The sequence below is a fragment of the Apaloderma vittatum genome, unplaced genomic scaffold (assembly GCF_000703405.1).
Source record: "Apaloderma vittatum isolate BGI_N311 unplaced genomic scaffold, ASM70340v1 scaffold21067, whole genome shotgun sequence".
Lineage (NCBI taxonomy): Eukaryota > Metazoa > Chordata > Aves > Trogoniformes > Trogonidae > Apaloderma > Apaloderma vittatum.
In genome coordinates, this window is record NW_009726962.1 from 18,795 (window position 1) to 42,763 (window position 23,969).

The following is a 23,969-nucleotide window of genomic DNA, read 5'->3' on the forward strand; positions in this document are numbered from 1 at the left end:
TTTTGGTTCCAGTCTTTCCCACTGGTCTAAAGGCTCTGGGATTGCTGAAGGCCAATACTAGTAAAGACCAAAGTGAAGAAAGCATTCAGTACCTTTGTGACCAGGTCCCCTGCCCATTCAGCACCAAGTCCACATTTTTCCAAGTCTTCCTTTTGCTGCTCCTATAGCTGTTGAAGACTTTCTCATTGCCCTGCATGCTCCCGTCCAGATTCAACTCTAGGTGGGCTTTGCCTTTCCTAACCTCATCTTTGTACTTCTCCTGAATTACCTGTCCCCGGTTTCACCTCCTGTTTGTTTAGGTTTTATACTTGGGTTTAGTGAGAAGTGCCAGTCCTCCTGCCATATTTGCTTTTATACATGCTCATCAGGATGGACCATCTTGGTCTCAGAGAAGGTGATCTCTGAAAATAAATGCTCTCCTGGACCTCTCTTCCTTCTATTTGTATCCCACACAATTCTTCCAGGCAGCTCTCTGAACAGACCCAATCCTTCTCTCCTGAAGTCCCTGGTTGTGACCTTGCTTTTTGCCTTGCTCCCTCCTCTCAGAATCCTGAACTCCACCATCTTGTGGTTGTTGCAGTCAAGGCTTCCCCCTGACCTTCACAGTCACGAGCAGTTCTTTGTCTTTTGTAAGCATGAAGTCCATCAGAGCACATTCCCTCATTAAGTCTTGCTCTGAACTGCATAGTCCCCAGTGGGTGAAGTCTGCTGGTAAAGTCCAGCCGTGGATGATGGGCAAACCTTACAGGCACCTCACAGACAGGGAGGCACGGCAGAGGCAAGGTGGATTCCTCCGCATTTGTCATTCCCTGCCCAGTCTCTGGGTCCAGGGATCCAGCACAGCTGTGAAAAATAGTCTTGCATAATTTGTTCTGCCAATGTGTGGCATGAAACCTTTTCCCAGAAGGTACTGAAAACAAGACTATTCTGGCACTGGCCCCATGCCCCAGGTGCTTGTTTCACAAACTGTCCTATGTAACAGGAGCTTGCAAGGCTGAGAAAGAGTGAGACAAAGCAGAGACGGCTTTGGGAGCTTTAGGCAAGGGAATAGACAAATCTGATATCCCAAGGAGCTTTACAGTTCTTATGTCAGGGACCAATACACAGAGAATATATCTGAAATTCTGGAGGCTTGACTTGTGAGATCAATTCAGTCGTTTTACATAGATCTCTGTGTGCTCTGAATGAGCACCTACTGTAGAGATGCTGAACTATAAGATGCAACGGCCACATTCCACAAATAAATTCATGCCGGATACTGGGGCTGGATGAGGAAGAGGATGCAGACTGGTATGTGGTTCACTACCTGGTCCAGAGTATATACACCATGCTCTGCAATTGAGAAAAACTCTCTGAGGACACTAGAGTGGATTTCCAATCTGAGTGGTATAAAAGGTGGACACTGAATGGTCCATTACAAGTTATGACCAACAGTACCTGGATATATATCACAAAAGTTACTTCCTTTACATTCTGAAAGAGAATGTTCCATGTTAAAACCTGTTAACACTAGTATTTCTGCCTGGTTTTGAGACACACTCCTTTTTTTCTTTTCTCATTTCTTCCAAGCCGCTTTTCCCAACTAACAAGCAGTTCTTTTCTATCCTCTCTTCATATTTGATTTCCTCTTTTCATGCCATGACAGCACACAGCAGAGCAGATATATTTTCAATCTTTGCCTAATATTAAATCTCCCTGAAAACACCTGCCTATGTTGAAATTAATTTCTGACTGCATACAGTTTGCCTAACCCACGTTGCTGAACTGTACTCAAGCACCCGTTGCTTGGTGAAGCAATCCTGATGAAATGAGGACTTCACAGGGGCACTAGTTTTTCACACTTCTCAGAGAGGCACTCAGGCACAGATCCTCATGTCCTGTTGAATCACTTCCCCTCTGGGGCATGTCCCCTGTGCCCTGGCTGACATCATCTTTGACCCTGTGTGCCGTCACAACAAGGTGAGATGCTTTCTGCAGGCTGATGTGTCACCGGGGCAGTAGTGGAAGATGGTCTTTCCTGTCCTCTGGTTTTGATCTGTGTGGAGGAAAAAGCTCTTGTTTCTTGCTGAGCTGGGTGACACGTGCTTCTTGCAGACTCACAGAGATTATCTTCTGGGCAGGGGTGGTTCTCCTGTATGGGGGACCCAAGTGCAATGTGCACCTAAGCTGGTGGCCCAGCAGTATGGGGTGCTTGTATGGGGCACGCCAGTGCTGTCCGTGAGAGCTGAGACAGCAGTATAGGTGTATAATCATGGTAATGATATTTACATGTATCTATTCAATCTATTCAACTTTAAGATAGGAAAGATAATTAACAGTGCAGTTTGTGAATAGTTTGCATGCCACGTGTTGTTTGAGGTTCTCTGTTGTTGCTCCCAGACTTTGCAATACTCTCCCAAAAAACACTGGTCTCCTTGGAATGCCTTGCATTTTGTTGCTTAATTATTTACATGCCTCTTATTAATCAGCCATGGCTGGTATGTACATGTTTATGCGCTGCTCTGAGTGCACCATAACATCCACACACCTGAATATTATATAGCATGATTAATAGTGAGTTCTTCTTAAAACACCATCTTTGCTGGTAGCAAAACTGAGTGCAGTTATTGTGGCGACTTACATTGCTTCATGAACTGGGACTGTTAAGAGAGAGTGAATAAGAGGTGGCATTATGAAATCACGTTTTCTCTTATGTAGCTAAAAATGACTCCAGACAAATAACACCATCTTTAAGTTTGCTTGGGATGTGGTGTATTTGCAGTTTCTCACAGGAAAGTAAAAGAAAAATCCTTCTCTGAAGGGCTCTTCCACTGAATTTTAAGAGGATTGGGCAATAACTCCATCTTCTTGCTGAAGGAAACATTCGCTAGTTTTGTTTGCACTCTGCCAATGGATATTTCCTTAACTGTTTCATACTAAAGGGTTTACAACAACCATTACAAACCAGGTACATTCAGCCAGAGCTCACCTACTGTGCCATGAGTGATGCCTGGCAGCTCCTGACAGCCCCTGGCCTGCAGTAACAGCCCCAGTAGAGCAGCTGCATTGAAAGACCAGCCTGGAAGGTGCTGGATGTTCCAAATTTTCACTGATAACATGAAGGATCAGCATGTTTCAGGTTTTTAGCAGAATTTTCTGCATCCAAGGGATACAAAAAAATTGTGACTGTTCTAGTAACAACAGGATAAATCACCTCTTGGAAAAGAAAGGGAAACAAGATTGCTTTTAACATAGTAAGTAATCACTGTATGACTTTGCACCTAGGTTTTGTATTGCTCATTTTTCTTGTTTAGAGTGAATATACTCAAAAGGCCTTTAATTGTTTAAGCAAAAAATGAGTAAAGAGAATGCTCAAAGCATCATTTTGAGATACTGTGGAGGGGATTCTTGAATATCCCAAAGAAAATCAAACCAAACTTTTCAAAAACATTTCCTATTGTGCCATGGAAATGATGATTTTCCTTTTTTTACTGTGGTAAGGGCACATCAAATCCTACTGTGGAGTTAAAAGGTTGTATTCCCATTGCACATTTCCTGCCCTAAGCAAAGAGGAATGACTGGATAAACTATTTACACTGGGAATCATGGAGCAAATGGAGGAACAAACTGACAAGGTGCATTTATTAATAGCTATGCAAGAAAAAAAAATATCTTTTTTTGAGACAGCAGCCGTTAGTGTTGCTGCACGTTCTTAGTGTCACAGTAGCTCAACTGCAGCAAAGCCAGTTGTCCTCAGAAAAGCATTATTAGTTAGGTCTATGGCTTCTGTGACTCTAGAGAAGAGCATTCAACATTATGTTACCAGCATCTTGACTGATGCCTGCGTAAAGTTCGTTCTGATTCATGGGACACTGAGGGCATCCTTATAATGCCAAATCCAATATTCTGACATCTAGTCCTATTCATCATTGTCCCCTACAGAGAATGGGTTTTAAATTTGATTCTATTTCTCTTGAAAAAAATCAAATTGCAGTAAGGTTAGGAGCCTCGGTGGCAATAGATTGTGCTGTTGCTTTTCAAAAGAAAATGCTCAAAACTGTCCACTTAAACCTTTCAAAATCATTGAAACCAAATATTTCAGTGGTTCCAACATTTTTATTTTGTACGAAATTAAAACAAAACCTATTCATATTCAGGATTGCCTGAATTTCCACGGTGAATATTTTCTTATCCTCAGAAGAAATTTTTTTTTTTTGTTAATTCTGAGATAAAAGCTTTGATTGTCTTTCCAGTGTGATGTATTACATACCAATAATCCAGTGATTAGTTAGTATTTAAGGGGTATGTGAATACTGTGAAAAGTTTATGTTTGCCCTTTCTCTTTAGCTAATCGCTTGATTAAGAACATGACTTTGCTCATCTTCCACTTCAGCAGGCTTTGGTGTTTCTGTTATGTAAACACACGTGGAAGTGGCTATACATATCACAATGATTATTAAATCAATAATGTCTGCAAACTCCAGAAATGTTTGTGTTGTGATGTTCATTTTAATTGCTAACCAGACAGTGTTAATTAGGGGAAATCTATGATCCCATAATTGGTTTGTCATCTCTTCTTTCACAGAGGTGAAACTCTCTCGGGAAAGTCACTGAGGGATTCTGACGAGAAATTGCTCCTAAGGGGTGAGGCATGCAACTGAATGGAAAGAGATATGATAAAGTCATGATAAAAATCGTAATTTAATGATTTAGAACATTAGCCAAGTTTCAAAATTATTTGTGTGTCTGCCTCTCTTTCTGCCTATTCATCTACTCTTCCATATTGCTCTACAAAAAGAACAGTATTTCTAATTCCAGAGAAGGAAAAAGTCCATATGTAGATCTGTTTTATGTTTCAGGTTGTTGCTAGTATTTTTGGATTTTATTAACTTTTTATTAGTTGATATGTCAAAAATTGGATGAGGGATGTGTATTTACAAACAGGTCTGCCAAAATCCCCCCAAATAAAAGGCAATAAAAGAAAAGAAGAGAAATGTTGACGTTTTTAATAATTCTCTTGTGTGCTTATATCTCTTAAAAGAATGAATCTTTTTCAAAAAAAACACCAGAAAGATTTGTCATTGTGAACTATTCTCTTACTGATTTTTTTTTTTTAAAGTTAGGCTCAAATCCATACAATCATCTGGTGACAGAATATACTTTCCCTCCAGTACAGCTAATATCGAAACATTGACAGAATAGTGAAAGCCTACTTTGAAATCTAAACATTGAGTGCATGTTGAGTCTATATTTTAAAATAGCATATTTATGATCAGGAATCCAAAAAATAAATCTCAAAATTTTGAATTAACAACTACAGGAGACACATTGTCTAGAAGGAGTGGGTTCCTAGCCAGCATTTCTGCAGAACTGGACTGTCAGACATGTCTGAAGTTAGCCTTTCTGAATCATATCTATTAAAAATCCCTGCTCACTTCTGAAAAGCTCAGTTCTACACTTGTATTCAGGCAATGAAATGTGACCTCTCCTTTTTTTTTTTTTTTCCCCTCGGGATTAGAGAACTTTCACAACTGTTAATACCTTTAATGAGGACTGCGATGAGTAATTAAATTGCCCAACTATAGATTAACATATCTACCAGTTATTTCGAAAATGTTGGCTTTGTTTTAACTTGTGCTTGTTGTCTTCCCTGTACCCGTCTGCCACTTCTTCACATTTCTTAGAATATAAACTGTTTTTGCAACATCAAGCAGTGTGGGCGCTTAGGGGCGCAGGGTTTGAAGGCACCCCTGTGCTGGTGCAGCTTTGGGTGAGATCCCAGCTGTGTGGATGCATTTCCCACGGCACAAGCCCTGGTACAAGGTAGGTGGCTTCCCAGTTGATTCATACAAATATTGAAAGTTGTCCCAGTTATGTGTTTTGCCCTTCACAGCCTTTGTCAGTTTAGTCAATTTTTCTTGCTCAGAGCGTGCACGGATTTTTTAGAGCCAATAAAATAAAAAATACTGATCTGCTTGGTGCAGTAGCTTATCTTCAAAAAAATAAGCAGCTCAAGAGACTTCAGAGAAAGAATTAAATCTGCACCAAAGAGAAAAGAGCCCTTAGGTCTGAAGAGCTGAAAAAAAGGAGCTGAAAGCTATTAGAAAGCTATTAGAAGCTATTTGACAATAGCAAGAGCTGTTAGAGAATTTTAAAATATCATATTATTATCACAAGCCTTTATTTTAATAATAAAATTGACCATTATTCCTTCTGTACACAACATCACATATCACTGCTCAAAATTTTTTTCCCCCTCCTTTGATCAGCAATTCCCTTTTGAACTATCTCCTCTCAGCTCCTTCTTTGATCACCTTTGGCACAGTGCTAGAGTACAGAGGACTAATGTTTTTAGAAGAGCAAGGAAAATCTCAGGGTACAAACCATATTTAGATGAAACACAATGTTGATGTGTCTCCAAAGCAGAAAGTCAAACTAAAAGAAATACGTGTTAGTGCAAGGAAATGGCAGAAGCAAGACAAATTGGCTGGCGTCAATCTGGTGCTGCAATTCATCCCTTGCCGTGGGGTTGCAGCAAACAGCATCTGTATGAACCTTGATGGCTAGAAATCAATAACATAGATTTCATCTGCAAACAGATGCAATCTCTGCCCCTTCATGGGAGGGGCAGCCAATACCTCAGGCAAATATGGGGCACAACTTTCAGGCATGGCTGGTGTGTGCTGTGGGGAGAGTTGCGTAACCCCGTGAGCAGCCTTGTTTTCATAACAAGCACAATGGCAAACCAAAGGGTCAGATGTGAGGGAGGAAGACTGCTGGGGATGGACAGATTTAGGAGCAAAGTGTAAAAGAATTAGTTCTAGGGTTTATGAAAAGCATGTAAGCAAGACTTTAAGAAAAGTATCATTTCTTAGGAAGAATAGCCGAGTATATGACAACCTTGAGTAACCAACAGGTCATAGTATTTTATGGTTTTCTATTTCCACTTTTATTTCAGCCTGATGTTACCTGAAATTCCTTCCTTTATTTTTTGTGTTTATTTTTTCCTGTTTTTACTTTAGAGTTCTCCTTCAGAGGTAGTAAATTTTCCCTTTAGCATGGGCATCTGTGATTTCTCCATTTGGATGGATTTTTTTCTTTTTATCAAGGAAATAAAGATAGCATTGCTTGGTAATCTGAGAGGATATTACAAGAGTTCCTGGATGACTGAAGTATGTTTTGCAACAGAAGTCCCTTTCAAAAAAGTAGAGATAAAGTGATATCTAGATAGGGGACGTACACATTTAGAAAAAAAAGAAAAAGTGAAATTGCCTCTACTTCTCCCTCTGCTGCAAACTGTATTTGTCAAATACAAAATGCTTTGGCACGGCACACGTAGACGACAAATTCTTGACAGTAGCACAAGTGTGAAAACTGCAGACTCGAACCATAGTTCCAAAGTATCTTTTACTTAGTTACACATTAACAGTTGCAGTAGTTGTACATTCACACATTAAGATACCATTCCATTTTAGAGTTAAAATGGAAGCTTTCTTTTCAGTGTGTTACCAATGAAACAATTATATACAATTTTTCTGGAAAAAAGGTAATGAATCTTTGCATAGCATTCTAATGGTCTATAACATATTTGGCTACTAATAAATATTCAACTATAATCTTTATTAATAGAAAATATATGCGCATATTGAAATATTAAGGGGATACAGTGCCTGCACTCCCTAATGAATGTCTTGCATTAATGATATAATGAGAGCTCTCCACAACTCTTGTCATAGCAGTTCTGGTCCACAGTAGTCGTTACATATTGAATGTGCTTCCAAACTATTTCTTCCTCCTTAGAGTTTAGCTGAAGAAGTAATAAATATTTATATTCAACTTTTCCACTATTCCCCTGCCCCCCCCCAAACCCCCACCCAAAGCTTGAAAATTAGCTTATTTCTGTGTGTGTCAGATGCTCTGGGCATACTGCTTCCTCTACGATGTATGACATGTTGTGTCTTAACCTCTGTTTATTCTTCCTTGTAAAAATACATCGATTTTCACAGATTTGTAATTCTGTTGGAGAGTATTTTTTTTTTGAGGGGGTGAGGTAGAGGAATTTATTGCGTACTTTTGTTAAAACATGAACTCAATAAAATTCAAGTTTCATTAGGAAATATTTTAGTTTGAAATTTTTTGACCAGCCTTACCATTTAGATATCTAGATTTATGTACACTAATGACTCACACATCCTTCCCCCCCGAGTTTTCAAGACCTTTGCTATTGTTTTCACAAACTGCTCTTTCCTCTTCATTCTAAAAAGATACAAAAGCTGCTGCAATTAATCTTTGCCTTGCTTTTCCGTGCCTTTCCAGCAATTGCTTCATTTCTTTGGCTTAAGACCCATCTCTTTTCTGAGATGGGAGCACACTTCTTGATTTTTCAGATTTGTCTTATGTGTTACTCTCTGTTGAAGGAAATCACCAAATGTCACCACGACTCAGTTAGCCCCACTTTAACCTGTGGGTTGAGAGTTTAAACTAACCTTAAAAAGAGACTGAAGGGAGCAGATAATGAAAATCTTGTTCTGGACAGCCGCGCTCCACAGAAGTTAATTAACATGCCAAAAGTTAAGTTTATCTTTAACCAAGTTACTCGTGTCTAAAGAGGTAAGCATACATTTCACTCTTCCTCTCAATGTAAGGGCACCTTTGTGGTGTCACATTTCCCAAGCCCCACCTAGCCTAGAAGCATGTGACATCCTTTGCCACATTGGGACTTTCTGCCAATGCTAACTTTGGCTCTGCAGCATTTCTTCTGGAGAACTGCAGTCTTGACAAATTTAGGGTTCACCAAATCCCAAATTTTGGCTTCTTCCAGCCACACCTAGGTGGAGATTTTCAGAAGCAGTAGCCAAAATGTTTTATCCTGATAAAGGACTGAAGAAAATGACAGCCCCTTCCTAAAAATTCTGGTGGGCTTTATGGGCTTTTATGGGCTTTATGAGAGGCATCCCTGCCCATGACAGGGAGGTTGGACTAGATGATCTCTGAGGTCCCTTCCAACCTAGGCCATTCTATGATTCTATGATTCTGTGGCTTCAGACAGACACTGCATTCACCACGTCATAACATTAACTGAGGGTGGGATTGCTTGTCTGAGTTTAACTGGCCAAAGTTTAGCAGTCTACCCTAAACTAGTCATCTAGTCCCCTTCTGTAGTCAGTGGGGAAATATAGGTATCTCCAGAAGTGATTCATTCCTCATGCCCAGATCTCTCTGCAGATGGGATGACTCACTGACTGCAGAGTGAGGTTAAGGTTAGGTGAGGTGTATTGTGCTTCTGAATACTGCTTGTGTTAGCCTGCTCTCATAACAAAGCATCACTCCTTGAGCTGCAGACTACCTACTTCTGGATACTGTTTGTGTTAGCCTGCCCTCATAACCAAGCAACACGCCTTAGCTCCAGACTACTCACAGGCTGGGCTGCATCGCCTCTCGTTTGGAGCAGCGTAAGAACACACACCCTGACAGTCACAGCAGCTCACAGGACAAGTGCTGGCAGGTTCAGCTGCCATAGCCAAGTCATGTGGCTGAACCCTTAGTACTAGCACCTGTTTGTAAAACTGGCTCTGAGATATTTCTGATAAAGAGAATTATGACTCAGAAAGATTGTGGTTTTGAACACAAAAATATTTCAACACAAAATATTTGAACAGAAAAATATTAGGAAAAACTTTTTCATTGTGAGGGTGACAGAGCACTGGCACAGGCTGCCCAGGGAGGTTGTGGAGTCTCCTTCTCTGGAGACATTCAAAACCCACCTGGACGCGTTCTTGTGCGATCTACTGTGGGTGATCCTGCTCTGGCAGGGGGGCTGGACTAGATGATCTTTCGAGGTCCCGTCCAACCCCTGACATTCTGTGATTCTGTGATTCTGTGTGAATTGTTACACCATTTCAACCAGCTCAAGTTACTTCCAAATATCTTTGTACGCCTCCTTCTTGACTGCAGTGTCACATTTCTTTCTAGCTGCAATTGCTACCAATAATTAATTACTTTATTAAACATACTGAGAATCTTTGATCCTGAAAAGCAAATCATCATATAAAGTGAGTATCTAGTCCCTACAGCTTCATTAAAGTGACTCCACATCAGCTTTCTTTTACCTCAAGAAGCTCATCAGACTTCCACCAAATAATGGACCAATCTCAACTATTTATAAAGAACCCAAATCGTCTACATGATCTTTCACTTTATTCCTGATGAATTTTTCTTTCATCTCCCACACAACTGAAATCCCATCATCACAGCTGTGTTTTCTTCTTTTCACAGTCTGGGAGATTTCCAGTTTACCTCATTCCTTGTGTTTTTAAATTTTTGAGAATTGTTCTTGATCTAATTTTCACCTCCTCATTTAGATACACTGGCTTTACTCTTAGTTCTGATGGATTTGTAGCTATGAAGCACTCTTATCCCGTTGGAATACATCCATTTATGTTTGAGTATTTTGTGTTTCCATTATATGATCCCATCTGATTTCACTCAGAACCACCCGTGGTTACTTCCTGCTTTGATGGAATTTGTTTTCTTTGCTTTAGGTTTCATCCTTGGACATAGTGGCAAAGGTGTAATCCTGACTATGCAGACACCATCAGTTTGTCTCCAGCTATGTCTCTGAGGTTAGTCACAACAAACAGAAGTGCTAGGGAAGGCTGGGAAGGCTGCAGAAAAAGGACATCACAGGGTTCTTAATAATGGGACTATTTGTCCTGGGCAATGTTTAAGTTTGCAGTCACGTCCAGGACCTTTTCATGCTGCATGCTGTACACCTGCAACAAAACACAGCACTTACCCATGGCCAGACATAGCACATACCAACAGTTCCTTCGGGCATTCATGCCTCCTCCACTGAACCATGAACTTGGATGAAGACCAGGCTTGAAGTAAAATGTGAAGTGCAAAACTGGTGTCCTTCTGGTTTTTTTTGTCCAGATTCAGTATGGCCTGGACCATAACTTCGTTTACGGAACCATAGAAAGAGTTTCTTTGAAAAGAAATATACCTAGATACCCCTTGAAAAGATATATTTGTGGAAGGATGTTGAGTAAAATCAACAGAGAACAAGTACAGGAACCTCTGGTCAGAGTTTGGTTTAATTTAAGAATGAACTAAATCATTTTAAGATTGACTCAAAAGGGAAATATCTATTTAGAAGGACAAATACAGGTTTGTTTGAAATGGCAGAGCATTCATTTAGATAAAAAAAACCCGAACACCCTGTCCTCTAACTTACTGGTAAGTATTTTACTTGTGCAGTAGTCATGGTAGCTGATAGAGCTATTGTAGCAGATACAGCTACTGTTGAGGGGATGAGCTCCAGGAAGCAGTTTTAGAGTCCATGTCAACCACCCCCTCTTGCCTGCAGGCCTCTGACAGCAATCCCCACTTCTTCATCACCTCCTGCCCCATGGGCAGTATCTGAGAAGATGCCCAGGGAAGCGCCTAATCACTAAAGCAAGACTGGAGGTGGCCAGGATATTTTATTTTGCACTTTGGCACACTTCCGAGGGTGGATCTGCAGCTGCCAGATGGTAACTAGCTCAACTGCAGGCCACTGGACTTGACAGCTGGATCTCATTCCATGGCTGTATCACAGCTCAATGAAAGTTTCCCAGTTTCAGATCTTCTCAGTTGTCTTTCTGTTCAGCTGAAACCTCTGTCAAGTTGACTTGAACAAAACAGAGAGTATTGCTGAAGCACAGTTGTGCACACAGAGGTTTGCAATGCTTTTCAATCAATTTTATTTTAGAATTAAAGTAATATAAATAGATTTAAATCAATACTTGTAATTAAAGCAACACAGTGTCCTTTGCCTCCCAACTGCAGACATAATCTGAGTTTTATTCTGTGAGGAACCATCCCTTTTGCAAATTACTGCAATCTCTTCAGATCTTGCCAGCTCTGCTAAATCATTAGATATGCTGTAAATGCATTTCTTAGGATACTCTGAAGAAAGTGGGCCAATAACTTTGGAAACTCTTCCTCATGTTTGTTTTATTTGAATCTATGGGTAAGTATTCAGATTGTGGGATTTACATGTCATGCAGATTACCAAAGACAGAAAATACATGAAATTATGCAACTTTGGGAATTAAACATTCCCTTAGATTCTTTCTTTTATTTATTTGAATTTTGCAGGATGCAATATTTTATTGCACCATATTAATTTTTCCATAAGATATCAGCCAGAGTATTTTATGTACTCTGGATTAATCAGCAGAATCAGATTTTTAGGTACTGCAGCATTTGTACAAATGTTTTATGTATGAAGACTGTTGCTAATTCTGGCCTCTGTCCTCAGGTGAGACAAGATGCTAACAATAAAAATCAAACAGATTTATTTTGTAAATATTTGAACATCAGGAGAATTTATGTGTTAGTTTGAGATCAGGCCTGTGTAGCTATAAATGGAAATTTTAGACAAAGTGGCCATGGAAGAAAATCATCTTGTTGGATAGTGCATGATGAGACTTTGTATCAGCAGGCAGAGAAGAAGTCCTCTCACCATCCCATCACTTTGTTTCCAAAGTAGTTCTAGAGTTATATAAGGTGGTCTGTCACCATATTTCAGTATTTAAAGGGTGTCTACAAAGAAGAAGGAGACTCCTTTTTTCAAGGACTCACATGAAAATATGAGGGGTAATGAGTACAGGTTACTCCTGGGGACATTCTGATTGGACACAACAGGAACATTTTTCACAGTGAGAGCCATCAGCCATTGGAATAATCTCCCCAGGGAAGTGGTAGCTTCCTCAACCTTGGACACTTTTAAGATTGAGCTGGACAGGGTGCTGGGCCATCTTGTCTAGACCACGCTTTTGCCAAGAAAGGTTGGGCCAGATGATACCTGAGGTCCCTTCCGACATTGTATTCTATGATTCTATGGTTCTATGAACATTTCATGCTCTGGAGGAATGGGATGGTCTTTCTTCCAACAACTGTAGGAGAGTAACCGTACATGATCTAAATAGCTGAAAATGCAAGAAATTTGGAGCCTGCTGACCATTAGTCTGATTTGGGAGGTTAAATTAAAGGCCTGTTCTCAGAAATTACACAATTTTCAAGCTTTTTGTAATAGTTGACATCAAGGAATTGAATCCTTTTCTACATCAGTGAGAAAGAACAGAGACCTATTGTTGTTGCTGCCATAGCAGATGGAGGCAGATCTGGGGGAGGTTTTAAAACCTGGACAGTCACTTCAGCTTATGTTTGCAGATGAGCACAACACACTACATCACTGTTTGATGTTGGTTGACTTTTTTTGCATGATAAACTGCTCCTTAAATTTATTTTACTACAGAAAATAAATGTTGAATGAGGGGTGGTCCTCAAGAAATGAGGGATGAGGTGTATCTTTCCAACAAATTCAATAGATACCTCACAATGCTGGGTCCTACACAGGACTGCTTCAAGTGCATTTATTTTCTCAGTCCTGTTGCTGTAAAGCTTGCTCAATGTGCTTTCACTGGCCCAATGTTCTTTGCATTTGGCTGTACTGAAGTTCCTAGAAGGTTTAAACCACACTTCACCATGAAAAGATTTGTGATTTGATTTTGCAGTAGCTGTGCTCAAAGCCCTTTGCAGACAAAGTGTCACACCACAGCTTTGAGAAACTTCTCATCTAAAAGACCTAAAACCAAGCCAAGGAAGACCTGCAAACAGGTAGGAAAACAATGAAAATTATATGTTAAGCTATGCAGGAAGAGAAAGGACTGGAGAGTTGTTATTTAACTTAGTAAGCCTCTGCTTAACTATGCAACTCATTAATTTCTTGACTGTTTTCATGCTTAGTTTTTAGTTTTCTCGGGGTAGGGACAGATAAAGATTGAGCAGAAGGATGTAAAATCTAACTGGAAATATAATTTGGAAAAGACAACTGTATGAGAATGAGGATAGATGGAACAGTGCCTTGTGCAATATGACTGGCACATGAATGAGTTCATTGGAAATGTAAACACAGAAAGTGACTGTCGGGGAAGCTCAAGATGAGCAATTCAAACTGATGAATAATCATGGAAGTGGTTAAGACTTCCTACTCACCGATGAGAAAAACAGTGATGTAAGAAGAGATTGGGTGGACAGAAGGAGTAAGAGCAGTGTTCCCCTTAGCGTGCTCAGCTGTGCCTGCCTCTTTGTGCCCGAGTCGAAATCTTAGCTCTAGTTGGTTCAGCATTGTCTAATGTTGTTCCTCACCTGATGAATAATCACAGGTTTTTGTGGATAGCTGTTGATGATTACTACCCTCTGGTTCTTGCTACAGCCTATAAAAAAGAACATAGAATTGATGCTCCTGTGGAGCTCTTGATTATTGAGGCAAACTATCAAACTTAAACAATCAAAGCCCTTAGATCTTTTAAATCATACTAATTGCCAGGGTAACCCTACAAATATGCAAACTGATTTTACAAGATTTTGTGTTCTTTCAGGAGCTAGACTTATTTCTGGAGATGGATATATGTAACTGACTTTGATCTGGAGGTTGTTTTTCTCTGATGCTGTTTGTTTTTCTGGTATATCACCAGTTTTCTTGGCAAGTTGTAAACATTCAAAATTCTCAGCACCTTTTGTCTTGGAGACCTCCCTGGACTAAGCTGCCTGTTACATCATTGCCTACAAAGGAGCTGAGTAGTCCTTTCTAAGCCTATTTTATTTCCAGAGATGGGGCATCTATCATCTCTCTCTGCAACATTCTACTTCAGTGAATTGATACAGTCCCCTTCAGACTCACAGAATAAATATGATCCAATCACTAAACCTCCCCAAAATTTGGAGGCATGACTTCGCAACGTAAAGCAAAACCCTATATTTGCTTATTTGTCTGCTGTTGAGATAGACTGTTGTCAAAAGCTCTTGGAGATAATAAGTACTTTTGCACTTCTGCATTCAGAATGTATCAATGTCTACAAAATACCTGAAAAGGCCTTTTTCAGGTTAATATGTCTCTGTGGAGTTTCTTTCCAACACCTACTGACTAGCCAGAGATGAATCAAACGAGAAGCAGTGAATCAGTAAGCTGTGGGGTTTAAGAGGTTGCTTGCACCAGACGATCTAAGACTAGGAGCTGGCAAATCCTTATTTCTGGAAGAAATCCACTGGACTTCATAAAATGTGGGGCAAAGGCAGTATGAGGAAAATGACTTAAGAATGATGCTAAACTGGGCTGTAGCCCAGAGTTGTTCACAGGCTATGATGGCTCCTTCCTCTCTAAGGCAGCAATACTAGCTGCAACACTTACTATGGGAGATTAACTTCCATAGAAAGGGGGATGCACACACTGTAACTCGTTTCTAGACTTGCTTTTATCTTGCTCCGGCACAGGTCACCCAGGCCTTGTGTGGGCAAAGCTACATGTTAATGATGATAAAGCTGCTCTTGGGTTTTTGAGGAAGAGCAAGCATCAGTTAGCTCTATCTCCAGTTGCTTTCAAATGCTGGCTGGTGAAACACTTGTGTCGGAGCAGGTTAGACCATACCAAAATAATACATATGCAAGTGGAGTGCATCGGTCTCTGGCAAAAGCTTTCTGTATGCAACCATTATTTCTTTTTCTTTCTTCACAAAATACATGCACAGGGAATTAGCATCATATATTGAACTCTTCCTATGGAATCCAGTCAAGCAACAGCTTGTTTATAAGATTCTGGAGATAGTGTTTTTTCCAGGCAGAACTTCAAACTCCCTGCTGCTTGGGACACTGGCTGTGATGATTGCCTGCAGCACACTGTAGCTTTTGACAGCGATTAAACCCAAATGCAATACTGAAGTCTGGAAAAAAATCCCTACCGTTCAGAAACAAATGGTCTATCTTATTCGGAAGTAAATAAAAAGAATTAGAATACTGTGGAACAGCCCTAGCCTCATTTATGTCAAATTTACTGATACCGAGAGCTAACAGTAATCGTGCCATCTCCTTAGCAGATTCCCTGCTGAAGTTCTCAGCCAGGGTCTGGGTATGGCCCAGAGAAGCAATGAGCTTTCAGATGTTCACAGTCTTAATATCAGCCTCACTCATAGATAAATTAATTCCCTAATGGGAATCTAGCTTTAAAATAACAGTCCCCTAATGAAGATACAAAACAAAAGTATACTTTTTCAAAAAAAATAGTAACTTTTAGAGTGATAGTTTTATTTGTATGCATTCAATAGCGCACAAGTTCTTTCACAGGAATATAAACACAGCAACTTAGAAACACCCATACCAGATCTGACCAGTATTCAGAGAATTCGAAAGCAGATGTAAGAAATTTCCCAGGAGGCAATGAGAGGGCTTCTGCTCCCAGGAGACAGTTTCTGCTTAATCCCCAGCGATGTCATGTTTGGCTGATTTTACTAAACACAGAGGCTTATATCCCTTAGAAAAGTAAAATACATATTATAGAACAATCTGTATTTCTTACATACAGATTTCTGTACAGTAATATTTACAATATATTGCAAAGATTACAGTCCCTGTTTGATACCTTTATTGCAAATGCTTGCTTCCAGGCCATAAACCCCAGACTTTGTACCTTTTGCTTGTTGCACTACAGCTGCAGACGTTGCCCCTTGTCACAGCATTGGAGCACCTGGAAACGCTCATGTGTAAATAGCAGCTAGCTCTGCACGCTGGCACTCCATGTGACTGTTTTAGTTTACATAGTTCTAGTCAAACTAAATAATTCAATTTACAACTTGCCTCTGCCCTCAGTTGTAGGTTTCCCAAAAGACTGGAAACCCAAATCCGTTGCCAAGACTTCTGTTCATTCTGCAATGGCTCACTTTTGCCACAGTTTATCACCAGACCTGAAAAATTCCACCCCGCCCAAAGCATGTCTTTTACAATCAAATGGCAGAAAAAAATAATCTTGTGATTTTTTTTTTTTGGAAAAAGATAGGTCGTGGATAATATTAGCCAGTTTTTCTCATTTTGAGAGACATGACTGGAAGATGCAGCAGGAGGAAGGAAAAACCTTTAGATGTAACAGGAAAAGTAGCTGAATGAATCTGAGAGTTTCCACTCTTTGGAAATATCACTGAATTAACCCTTCCCATGTTGTAAGGAGAAGGAAGGGTTGTCATCTACTGTTGTTCTGGCATACTGAGTAATGTAAGTTATTAGTTTACCCAGAAGGTATTACTAAATAAAGGGAATCCCTAAGTCACCAAGGAAAGATCTTAGATTGGTCCATATTGTCTCTAAAGTAAGTGATACCTGGGAGGGCTTGGGGTTCCTGTAAGAATTTGAACAGACCCAGGGAAATTTTGCCACATATCACAGTGGAGAATCACTACAACCCCACTGAACTGTTCAAAAAGACAAAAAAGGGGATTAAGTAATATTCAGAAGGGGTCCGGTTCTTATTTCACTAACCTCTGCCACAAAAGCATCATTGATTTTGAGAAAGGCTGATGTTCAGCACTTTCAGGCAAGTTAAACATTGAAAACTCACAACTAACGCACCTTTCACCTTAACTTTTGAAAGCTGCTCAACTCAAAGAGCGAAACCAAACGGAAGTTTGAAAATGAAACCAAAAATTTCCTTGGAAACAAAACAGAGTAATCCACTTCTGCTGTGGCAAGGCACTGACTTGTAATGCAAAAGATTTTTCCTGCACTCTGCAGTCACCATATTTTCAAAGAAAATCGTGTTCTTAGCTCTGACAAATACACATAAATATTTACATGGCATAGCGCCTTACAAAGTGAGCATGAAAAGAACAGATACATCACATTATGTTCCTGATTAATAGACTGCATCCCTTATAAACTTGCACCTTAAGTGCTTATTGCACTAGCAGTATCTTGGGTTGGACTTTTTGGAGAATCGTTCTTCAATAATAAAACGAATACACACGGAAATTTCCTTATTTAATGAAAATATCCCCATATAGTACTTTCCCTCTAACTCTGCAGCAGCTGACTCGTGCAGACTATTTAGTTTCCTCTCAAGTGGAAAGCGGGTTCAACCATTATTTTATCTGGAATTGTTATCTATCTATCTTGACAACTTCAGACATGTAGACCTTGGTACACAGCACTAGAAAATGAAGACAAATGCCCTGCATTCCCAAATGGTTGCTGTAATTAAGAACTAACCATCCAGGGATTGACAAGCACATTTAAAACTCATGGAAATGCAGGTGGGATGACCTTGCTGTGAATTTAACTCATGTCAACTAAACTGCTTGAGGAGTGCTTCAAGGACAACTCTTCCAGTGTGCAACATTGGCATAGGTTAAAAGAATCAACCGTTTCTTCTACCACCAATGTTTAATAAATCCTCGACGCTCACCCTCACCCACTCTGTTCCTGCAGATGTATTTACTGAGAGCGGCAAACACTTGAGAAACGCAGCTCAAGGGCTCACTTGAGCTTGGTGTCCACCCGGCTGCGCCAGCCACTGTTTTGGGTGAGGAGAGGCAGTGGAGGGAGATGCCGTGGCGTGGGCAGGAGGAATGCAGAGAACGAAAGGTGATATTTCTGGACTCCTCATGTGCTGGTCTGGTGGCCACGTAAGCCAGGCACCAGGACATCACATCCTTCTAACCTTTAAAGGACACTCAGATCAAGTCACTTTTACACCTCAGAGCAGCTGTCACAGATGGGCATTGGCGTAACCGAAAGGGGAACTGGCTTTGGCTCTGAATGTGGGGTGGGGGTTTTTCTTTGCATTTTTTTTATGGTTTGCAATGCCCATAAAGAAACGCTTTGGTGCAAGACATTACACCTCCCTCATTGTTGACTATCCATTTCTTGGAACCATGCTCCTGACAATATTTTGGACGGGGTTTTAAAGGCTATTCCACCCCACTGGCTGAGCAAGCTGTGTGACAAAGCAAACCAGATGGATACAAGGTACTCCAGTTTGGCTGGAATACTCTCAGGAAAAGAGAGACTGGGCAGGTATTTAGCTCACAATCTGTTTGCCAAGTATCCCAGATAAAGCTGCCACAATTAGTCCTCCTCAGCCAAGAAAATAATGTCTAACAATATCAGGATGAGCCTTGGTCAAACAGCCTTGGTGAGACAGAGCCTTTGAACGCACAGGTGGAGCCTGTCTGCCTGCAAGGAAATGCCTGACCCAGAGGTCATTGCCACTTCGCTCCTGCTTTCTCCCCCCATCCCCACTGACAAATTCATTGCTGGAGGGACGAGCGCACAACACAGACCTTCTGTCCCAGCCTGGCACGGCATCCTGGAGCGCTGAGCTGATGCTGAGTATCACTGAGGATGGCAGCTGCTGCCACACTTGGCTCTTCCAGGAGCTTTCGTTTCCTGCTGCCTCGCTGGGGCACAGTTCACAGTCTCTGCTTGTCATCATGGTCTCGGGCACCCCTGCGTTTGTGACAAGAGTGAGGCTGCCAGGGGATGTGGGCGAGGGAAGGAGATAGTAACAAAATACTAAACTTTGACAAAGTAGTCATGAGCCAGATGAGGGAAGAGCTTCTTCCTGTGTCTGGTTTCATTCAACTTCCAAGTCAAGGATTCTGAAAAAAAGAGGGAAAAAAGTGTCATTTATTATTTCCTACATCAGACAACCATAAGGTGATACTCTAAAACTTTTATTCAGCTGCTTATGGCTATTGCCAACACAGTAAATTCCCTCCCAGGAGATTTCCGCTTGAATAATGAACATCCACTTAAGAATAGTGCTGAAACTCAAGGCTGAATCATTGTGATTCAACACAGAAAGAAGGACGTAGAGTGAGCCCTCTTCATAGGGTCAAGGAATACTGACAGCAAGGAGCTGAATTGTAGAGGCGAATCCAGGCAGAGGAGCAGCAATGCCCATTTTGCTGAGGACCTCAGTTTTCTGAAGCTCAAAACTCACACTCAGGACTCTGCAATCATCACTCTGATGAAATGTGTTAGGGAACCTGATCCTTCAAATAGCTGTTTTATTCACATGATGCCCTACCAGGTCCCAGAGAGCTCATGAAAAATTAAATAGAGAACATAAAATATGAATGGGATGATCACCAGCCCATAAAAGCCCTGCAGTTCTTGACAGGTGTTACACATATAATGGATGCTGGATTTTAGAAAACAGGCTCTTGCCTCTTTTTCCAAAAAAAGTGCAACAATATTCAAGCCTCTGTGTAAAACAAGGAAACTTCAAAGATGTGCCTGGGAGCACCAGGGAGAGAGCACATTGCTCCCCCATGCAGCACAGCAGTCCACTGCCCATTAATAACCAGTAAGCAAACTAAACAGAGCCAAATAATGTGCATACAGTGAAAACACAAAGATATCTAACTTGATGCTGCATCATCAGAGAAAGTGTAGGACTGAAAGAAAAGACAATTTATCAGAAGTACAGGATTAATTTTGTAATCACGTGGTGATTAACACCTCTCAGCTTAAATTCTGCCCAGTAAATGTAATATTTAACTTAGTTAGCATTTGATGACTCTTATCCTTTATTCTGGGTGCTGTGTACAGGTATTTTTAGCTGACCTTTATGACCTTGCTGTTTCTGTGGTCTAAACGGCAAGTACATTCCCAGTTTTCAGAAACTTCCCTGGAAGCAATCACAGCCCTACTGCTGAGAGGTCTGTCGGCTGAGAGTCAGACCCTGTGTGTTTAAAATTAAGTCTACAATATGGGCCCTCTGGATTAGTGTTACTAGGCTGCCAAAAATTTTGGTGCCACAGGGAACCGCTGCCAGTGTAAAGCACTCCCTTGTTCTAGGCATTAAAATTATTACAGAATGATTATAGATTTGAATAAACTTGCTGTTTACTTCACGGAGGTCTTTTCACCACTCTGTTAGTCTATGCGTTCTGAACTGACATTTTGTCTTAGACTTTAAAAAAAAGCAAAAAAAAAGCCATTGACCAAGCCCATGAGAGGTTACACTGGCTCAGTCTCTGGAAAAGAGCCATCCTGCCCTTGCCTTTGCTCTGGTGAAGCATCTCCTCTGCAGGCTGTATGTTCTCGGAGGTGGTCACCAGCATCTCCTGTACCAGCTGCAGCCCTGGACACACTTAGCACCATGCAAATGGATGGGGAAAGGGCCAATTGCTCCCTCCTGGGCAGGCTCCCATTGTGGTTCTGGCCCTGGACCCTACCCCCTGGCAAGGGCATTCAGGAGCAAACAGGCTTTTATTTTGCTTTCCTTCAGGAAAATGTGGTTGGTTTTGCTATGTGGCTCCTGCTTGAGGTGAAATCTGCCTCCCATCTTCTGTTTAGCAAGGACAGCAGCTGCAATACGCTTCACAAACCGCCACCTGCATCATTTTGCTTTGTGTATTTCTCTGGCCTTTCATCACAGAAGGATGAGCAAGGAGAAATGATTAGCTCAGGAGAGCTTTCTTCTCTCTAAGGCAATTTGGGAAAGAATCTGCCCCATAACAACACTTCTTTAAGTTGTCAGCCGGATACCTGACAACCATTCTTATCTACAAGGGCCTGAAATGTTTGTGTGAAAATGGCTCTCTCTCCTCTTCTCTTCCCTCAACTTGCAGGAACAAAATAGGCTTTTGAGAAAAATTCAAATTTTAAGTGTGATCCATGTGCCACATAATTAGAACCGCTTTCGAGTAAGTAAATTGATTTTTGCATCACGTAGATTAAAGGAATCAGGAATGACAGCCTCCACATCCATGCAGGAAAAAGTCTCAAAAGCCACATATCTCCACGTACGTTAAGGCCCTCATGCTCTGTCAACAGCTGTATCTACACTAAATGATGCTCTTCTCATGCATCAGTTACAAACTGTCAGAAAAGATACATGTAATCCTTCGTAACAAAACCTATTCATGCAATTTTTAATTACCACACTGTAAGCTGCGGTGCCTACCCTAAAGGGCTTCATAAATTGGAAGGAGGAAAAACTGTTACCTCATTGATAACCAATCCTTGATAATCAATCATCAATATCAAAGGCTCCATGAGTATAGTTTTCAGGACATTGGGTGCAAAATAAACACTGCGTTTATTAAAACCAGGGTATTGGCTTTTACCAGACCTAAATTTGTCCTGCTTCTGTCTGTACAGTAATTATTTCCAAGCCTAGACGCCACACATTTGTATTAATTACCTTTAGCCTAAACAGTGAGGTACCCCTCTAACCAACGCAAACCGCACAACTGATTTCCAGCTACTGGTGTCAAACCACACGACAAAACCCGCTCCAGAGGAGCCAGACCCAGTGCACTCAAACAGGACAGAAAACTTAAACCCTGTGAAATGCTAGTGAGACACCTGAAGCAAACTTTTATGGCCCAAACAGAAAGCTGGTAGGAAATAAGGTTGCTAACTTTGCTCTCCTGATACTTGGTGCTGCCTGTGTAAAAGGGGGAAGAGAGAGAGAGTGAGGGACAGCAAGGAGGGGGAAAGTGCAGCAGTATAGTACAAATACAGTGTACTCCTAGTTAGCAATAGTTTCAGTTCAGTCTGTTATCTAAGCAACTGTAATTAAGGGTTTAATACTTATCTAAGGTGGATTTTTTTTCCCCCTGAGCATTTAATATAGCAGCAAATAGAGAAAGCAAGCTATTTACAAAGCAGGAATCTACAAAGGACAGACAACCCTCATAGATATTGACTCCTTAATTTCATGGTGGGGGGTGTCCAATCTGCATGCATTTATTTGTTTGTATTTTGGGGTATTTTGGTAATAACAGGATTTTCTGCTTTGCAAGAATGCCACACTGGAATATGTAGAATACAAAATACATGTTCCCTCAGCCCTTCATGAAAAGACTAAGATAAACTAAGAAAAGCCAACTGCTCGCTAAAGAGGAAGGAGAAATATATAAATAGACAGGGCGAGGCTTTGCACACACCTTGAGTTCACTAGGCTGCAACGCGGGCTGAAAGAAGCCATCATGCTAGTTCCTGGAGCACCTTGTTAGCCTCCTTGGCTTTCTTACACGTGTACAGCCATTTGATGATGCGAGCATTGCGCTCGATCACAGACGTGCTGCTCGGCACCTGCTCCGTGAGTTCATCCTCCAGCAGCCCCTCATCCCCGCTGTGCCTCGTGAAGTCGCTCTCGGACGTGGCCACGCTGATGCTGCGGATCTTGAAGGAGACGTTGTCAGACACCACAGAGAAGTTCTCTCTCCCGAGATCCTCGATGACCTCCTGCTCCAAGCCACAGTACTTGAAAAACGTATCAAACTCGGAGAAGGACTTGGAGTAGCGAGAGCTGATGTCCGACTGGGAGCGATGGAGACCTCTCCTCTTCACTTCCTTGACCTCCTCAGGAGGTATATTCAGTTTTGAGGGTCTCTCATGCTCTTTTGTATATATCCCTGAGGCTTCAGTGCTCACCGCGACGGTTTGATCCCCTCCATGCTTGCTCGGCTCATGGTTATCGTCTTTCGCCAAGGGAGGCTCTTTGCTCTCAGTGCTTGCAGTGTCCTCCATGACTCTGGGCATCTCAGAGGAAGCCAACTGCTTCTCCTTTACGGATCCTTGGAAGATCCTCCTCACCAAGCTCCCTCGTGAGCTGTCCTGGCTTTGACCTCTCCCGAAGTCACATTTCTGGCGGTAAATCACCAGGGAATCCGGCCGCATCTGCCTCCTGGGGATGCCGCGCCTGGCTATGGGGGGGCCGTGCTGCGAGGGGTCCCGGCAGGAGTACACCGCCTTAGCCAGCTCCAGGGGCTTCGCGCCCTTCCCTCGGCCAAAATCCCTGCTGGTGTTTTTGCTCTCCGCTGAACACGTCTCGATGCTGCTCTCCGAGGCCGAGCTAAGCAGGATGACAGGCTCCTGCTTGGTGCTGATGACCCTCTGGCTTTTCACGTACTTGGCCTTATCGGCTGCCAGCCTCTCCACGTCCCTTTTCCTGCCGGGGCTGCCTGCCTCCATCTGCCTGCGGAGGTACTCGGGCCCCTTGTTGAGGAGTCGCAGTGGGAGCGACGAGTGGAGGTCGGGGATGGCGTGCATTCCCACGGCCCGGCACAGTTCGGTTGGCATAGCAGTGCCAGGGACCCGGCTCCTTCCTTCCAGTCCTGGGAGGGAAGGGAAAAAAAAAAAAAAGAAAAAGAAAGAAAAAG

General features: G+C 41.7%; 1 protein-coding gene across 1 annotated transcript; it reads right to left on the reverse strand.

The window, feature by feature from the left end:
- Positions 1 to 10,682: 10,682 nt before the first annotated feature.
- On the reverse strand, positions 10,683 to 23,924 carry FAM110C (family with sequence similarity 110, member C; the record flags this gene model as incomplete). The annotated part of the gene is made up of 3 exons (XM_009873500.1): positions 10,683 to 10,751; positions 14,449 to 14,568; positions 22,813 to 23,924. Coding segments are annotated over 3 exons (1,301 nt in total), but the record flags the coding sequence as incomplete, so codon positions are not given.
- Between the last annotated feature and the right edge of the window lie 45 nt (positions 23,925 to 23,969).